This window comes from Zonotrichia albicollis, chromosome 4 (assembly GCF_047830755.1).
Source record: "Zonotrichia albicollis isolate bZonAlb1 chromosome 4, bZonAlb1.hap1, whole genome shotgun sequence".
NCBI classification, from domain to species: domain Eukaryota; kingdom Metazoa; phylum Chordata; class Aves; order Passeriformes; family Passerellidae; genus Zonotrichia; species Zonotrichia albicollis.
The window spans coordinates 36,968,579-36,974,578 of NC_133822.1; the positions used below are offsets into that span (position 1 = coordinate 36,968,579).

The 6,000-nt window shown below is 46.5% G+C and overlaps 1 protein-coding gene across 1 annotated transcript; it reads right to left on the bottom strand.

The window, feature by feature from the left end:
• Positions 1–311: 311 nt before the first annotated feature.
• Positions 312–5,577, bottom strand: APOLD1 (apolipoprotein L domain containing 1). Its single transcript, XM_074539497.1, has 2 exons — positions 5,472–5,577; positions 312–3,249 (listed from the first exon to the last, which is right to left on the bottom strand). The coding sequence occupies exon 2, from the start codon at positions 3,242–3,244 to the stop codon at positions 2,504–2,506; it is 741 nt and encodes a 246-aa protein (XP_074395598.1). The 5' UTR covers positions 3,245–3,249; positions 5,472–5,577; the 3' UTR covers positions 312–2,503.
• Between the last annotated feature and the right edge of the window lie 423 nt (positions 5,578–6,000).

A 6,000-nucleotide genomic window follows, 5' to 3' on the forward strand; every position in this document is an offset into this window, starting at 1 on the left:
CTGCACCCAGAACAATGAGGAAAGTGAGAGGAAATACGAACGAACTCTCTGCGTGACAGGGAAAGAAGAGGAAACCTGAAACAATTCATGGGCAGGAGTCAAAATGAAACTGCTGCATCCCACTGTGCTCAAGAGCAGTAATAAAAAAAAAAAAAAAAAAAGCAACAAACCAAACCCACCCTGTGTAGATGCTCCTTGTTACCATATGTTTCAAAAATTACAGCAGCCTGACCATCAGTTTGCTGCTTATCGTTGGTGCTAGAGGTTAAGCCTGGCCAGCACGTAGACATGAACCCCTGTGAGGGTCACTGGGATGCCTCAGGAAATGGAGTCAGGGATGTGACAGGAAGTCACTGCTTGTGATTCTTTACTGAACTCCTTGCCCACATAATATGGTGCTGTTTTAGTGGGGAGCAGGGTGGAGCAATTCTATTCTGGTGAAATTCCAGTCTGTGTAATTCCCTATTGTCAAGAGATGTATTTGAATGAAAGTTTTCTCCTGTCCTAAACTGCTGCTGGGAGAATTCATGCATGATAAAATAAATACATAGCTTCTAAGTAGTAATTCCTTTTTTGTGCTTTTCAGCACAGGACACTGCAGATTATACTGGATTTAGAAATTGTCACTCCAGGGCTTTTAAACAAATGTGCTCCTAGCTCTACTGCATGTTACAGTCCTTAGCAGGGGCAGGGTGAGAGCATCCCCAGCAGATGAATTTTAGTGCAGATATAATGTCAGCTATTTCAGAAGGGATGCATAATGAGATGAGATGGACAATGTGTACAGCACATCACCTCCAGGAGAGCAGAGAGACACTGACACAAAAGTGCTTCATGTTCATTTATTCGAATCAGCAGTCTACTTGTTCATTTCTGGCAAACTGGCATGGGTATCAAAAGCATCTGAGTCCCACTCTGGGGAGCCAGAGCTTTTATTCCTCCTACAACATATTAAAACAAAAGTTGATATAATGAAAAGAGACAAGAAGGACAGGGATTCAAGCTTTGTGACCCAGAGTGCTGTCCTCCCTAAGGATTTGGTCAGTGTTACAGAATTACAGAGTGGGTTTTTCTGATCATTTGGATTTGTGTCTGCTCAGGGAAGTTTCCCTTATCCACTGGGGCATGCTTGTGGAGGGAATTACCTTTGCATTAACTCTCTGAGTCGCCTCAAGCTAGTTTCAGGGTCTCTTCTTGTACCTCTCTCAGGTACAGACATGATCCCCATCATCACCCCACTCGGGCACTTCTCAGAGGTGTGATGCCAGACACATCCTGGTGAGGTAGGGAAGTGCTACTATCCCTCTTTTGAGACAGGGAACTGAGGTACTGACGGCTCAAAATCACAAAGGGCATATTTAGCAGAACAGTCACTTGAAACAGGGTCCCAGCCCTTGCTCCTGCTTTGCAGGGGCTCTGCCACTGAATCACCCTACTCCTCTCTACCCCTCCTGAACATTAGTACCTGCATGTATTTCACTGATATGAAGCCTTCCGTGAGAAGCATTGCTAGGAGCACGTGTAGCTCTCCATGAGTGCTGCCTCCCCCCTCACAGATGATCCACTGTGGGTCTCACAGGCTGCTCGACTGCATGAAGAGTGGCACTTCCACCTCTCAGGTGTGCTCCCATCACGTAGCACCAACCTACCCTTCTCTTCCTGCTGCAGGAGATATAACTGTGTCCTTCCACCAGTGCCCTGAGGCAGACTCTAGTCCCAGGGCCACTCTTCTTCTCTCTGTTTTGGCTCCTAAAATCTATTGTCAATGTCTGAACTGTATTTCACCTATTTTATTACTATAAGCATTCAGGTAATGCTTTCCTTTTCCTACAGGGAGTTGCCCTCCCTCACAGCTAAATAACAGGTAACTTGCTCTCACATGCTAAAGACTTGCTTTTACTCTAAAAAACAACAGTCTTCCTTTGGAACAGAGGCCTCCTTAAAAAAAAAAACAAACCTTAAAATATATATATATATACACACTCTTAAATACAATATCATAAGCTTAAAATCATTCTATGCAAATAAATAGAATACAAACATCACAGTTCTCAGTCTGGAGAGGTTTCTCCAAAACAGATAAATTCTGGCCCTGCTATTTCACCCTGGGATGGTGAACTATCCATACAGTTTGTCATATCTGGAGCTGCTTCTTTCTACAGCCTTTCCAGATGTACCTTAGTAATGGGATTGTACTCTACTGGAAATTGGCAGCTGCTGGCTTTTTTAGGGTACTCCAGCCCTTGTACCACACACAGATTCATAAGTTGTTTACTAACCAGGTTCAGTCAGCATCAGGTATTTCATCTGCCTCCTGACCTACTTCTTTTTGCTTACTTGAGGAAGCAGAGCAGTGGAAATGGCTGGGGAAAAAGGGGTCTGCAGAACGTCCACCTCACAGCACCAGCACTGTGAACTGTAAAACAACAGGTAGCAGTGATAATGGTCACAGTAAATAATGCAATGTCTTCAAACCCAGTTTTTATATGGGCCAAACACTGCTTCAGCTGCAGGGTCTCGGGATCTCGGCAGTGGTTTTAGCACCCAAGCTGAGTCTCCTCGTGCGTGGGGAAAGCTCTGTTCTGGACTCCAGAAGATCACAGACTTCATCCATTGCCCTGGTGCAGGTCTCGAGGTTGTCAGCCAGCTTCTGAATTTTGGCCTTGAGCACAGCCTGGCTTACTTTGGTGGCCTCCTTTGTGCATTCTGGCACGAGGAAGCTGTGGGAGCCGCAGAGGACCATGAAGCAGACGGAGTTGTAGAGCGAGATGGACGCCCTCTTCTCCGACTGCCGCAGCGCCGGGTCGCCCGGGCCCTGCCCCCGGCGAAGGAACTCCAGGCAGCCCAGTATTTCCCTCATCTGTTTCCGACAAGTCACCGCAATTTCCTGCACCTTCCTCACCTCCCGGGAATTGCAGAGCACCAAGGAGAGGTCGGAAGTGATGCTGACGGCGCCGCCGGCCGTGGCCAGGCCCAGGCCTACGGCCGAGGCCAGCAGAGAGGCTCCGAGCGTGGCGGGGCTCAGAGACAGCCCCAGGATGGCCGTGAGCGCCCCGGCGGCCGTCAGGGCGCTCCCGCTGACGTTGGCGATCAGGGAGCTGCGGCGGAGCTGGCTGAGTTTCCGAGCTGCCCGATGGAGGTGCGCGATTTGGCCGCGCAGCCTCTGCCGCTGCTCCAGCAGGGCCGCGTGGAAGTGCTGCGTGGGGTCTGCTGTGGGCACGAAGGCAGCACCGTCCCTCTCCATGGCTTCTGTCCAGAGAAAGCAAAGTCTGGGGTGGGATCTATGTCAAAAAAGCCCCGTGAGACATCCTCATCCTCTACCACCACTATTTCAGGGATGGCATCCAGACAAATTTTTGTTGCTTCAGCCCAGCTACAAGAAAGGTTTTCCATCTGCACACACGTGCACACTCACGTACACACACACACCCCCCCCCCATATGAATGTGTACATTTAATTACGTTTTCCACTGTAACTTTCAGACAGCAAAACTTTAAAATGTTTTTCTTTATCCCTGCAAAGACTGAAGTATCCTAAGGACTGGGGTGGGAGGTGCTGTTACCCTTATCTCTGTGAAGACACAAAAGGTCTTTTGAAACCTGGGGACAGAAATTCCCCTGAGGTTAGGTGACTCAGTGCCCAGAGCAGTAATGCCGCCAGAACTAATCTGTTGCCCCCCTGATGGGATTCAGAGGATCTGCAATGTAGAAGGACATCTTTCACAAGAAAGGTCAGACTGCAAGGAGGTGAAAGCTACCCTCCCAGGTTTTTGTATAGGGGTGATTTCCTATTAAAGGAGGACAGAGAAGCTGCTGAATGGAATCTATGTCTGGATTTTGCATATAGGAGGTGAGGAGCTTATTAATGCTTTGGATGGGTATTGTGAACATCCTTCCTTTCTTTGAGCTTCATCAACTCGAGGCCCCCTGCAGCATGGGTTTTTTTCCTACTGTAACCTGGTGTCATTGTATGAACAAAGATGGGAACTATTGTTCTGTGGTCATAAATAACCAGTTACAGTGGCAAGGAGGCCTCTGAACCTTGTTAGTAAGAGTCATGAAGAGCACATCGGAAAAGCAGGCCCATTTTTAGTGTGCACTCCCTGGCAGTTGGGGAAGCAGGGGAAATACAGAGGGCTGTGGATAGAAAAGGCTTGAAAACTGCTGGGTCTGGAAAACCTCCCCTGGCAAGACAGCAGGAGAGGCTTCACTTCTAGGAGATGAATCTACAGTGTATCTGTACTAGACAGTCTCTGTTTGCTGTCTCTGTTCATTGCCACAAGTGCAGAAAGAAATGTTCCAATAAATATTTTCAGGTTGCTCTAGGGATGCAAAATGCTTTACAAAGGAAGCCAGCAACTTCAATCCTGCTTACAGGGAACCTGAGGCAACAGAGCCAACAGGAATGGTGGTGTAGCTGATTGTCTGGTAGAAGTAGAGTTTCTGTGCTTCACCACGCTGCACTGTGCACAGAGCTGTGCTGCCTCTGCACCTAGCAAGGTCCAGCCATAGAGCTGAGGAGCTGTTTGGAGCCCATAATGCCCTCACAGCCAAAAGGAGTCTCTGCAGCAGAAAGACCCTGTCACTAACCCAACTGAGCAAAACTATTCATTGCTGCAGGCACCTTTTCACTTCAAAATCTTCTGTACTGTGGGAACTGAAGGTGCCTGGTCCCTCATAAAGTCACACTATGTAGCTAGGATCCTTGGGGCTTCATTCTGCAGAATCCTCATGTTTCAGAAGGAGAAAACTTTGTACCATAGTCTTTCCATATGGAAGAGTATTCGTAAGTAATTCTCACTGCAATCTTTCCCCCTTCTGCTAACTTGTCCTAATCCATCTCACACAGATCTTTCAAGACACCCCCCATGCCCTTCAGGAAATGCCCCCAGTCTCTCTTGGTGTCATTGGGTCATTTGAATCCCTTAGTACATTGTGCTTCTCTCAACTGGAGGCTGTGTCCTATTATTTTTACACTATAATTAGAAATAAAGCTGGAAACACAAGGACTAACACTAATCTAAATGGATACCAACATTGAAATGAACGCTGAGCATATCACCAATAACTTAACAACAGATCAATATGATGATCATTATATATGTCAGTTCCTGTAGCCTCTCAATAATTTGTTCTGAAGATTTAGTTGCTGAGAACTGTCTCAGGTAATAACAGCTACTATCACACTGAATTATTAGAACAATCATTCCAAATATATATATATATATTATTAGAACAATCTATTATATATATTATATATATTATTAGAACAATCATTCCAAATATAGCATAGGCCATGTAGTGATGCAAATCTTTTGACAGTGATTAATGCCAGCAGAAAGGGAAAAAACCATTCCTGCTCTTAGAGAAAAATCTCCCCAGCACTAAAGGTATACATTAGTCCAAAGCCTGCAAACACTTTCCTAATAGAGTACTCAAAGACACTCAAAAAATTACTGGTTCAAACTCACCTTCAGTTTTCAGCCACCCTCCCAGAAGACAAATTTTGATCTGTTTCTGGAGGAGACCAATTTATAGCTCCTGTGGACCAATTGCTGCGACGGGAATGCTTTGCCTCATACTGGGAGTTTGCCATTTCCTGCTCTCCCTTGTGCAGAAGGATGTGACACACTGGAAAGTGACCTGTGGGACAGTGAGCACACACCATGTTCAGGAAACGATCCCTGTGAATGAACATTGTGTGTTCACTTTTCCTGAAGTGTAGGGTGGAAAAAAAGTTTAAAAATCGCAGCCTATTCCTGGCTGTGAGCTAGTGCAGACATTCCCTGCAGGGAACAGTTGCCTTTCCTTTCCCTGAAATAGCAACTGACTTTACTCTGTGCTGGAGCTGCCAATTGTTTGATGACTGAAGTTTCCCCCCATTACACATCTAGAGCCAGGGGAGCTATCAGCCAGCCAACTGCTCCATTCAAGGCCAGTGTACTTTTAAAATCCCAGCTCTTTGGGAAAATCCATAAAAGGGAAGCAGCCCCACAGCGA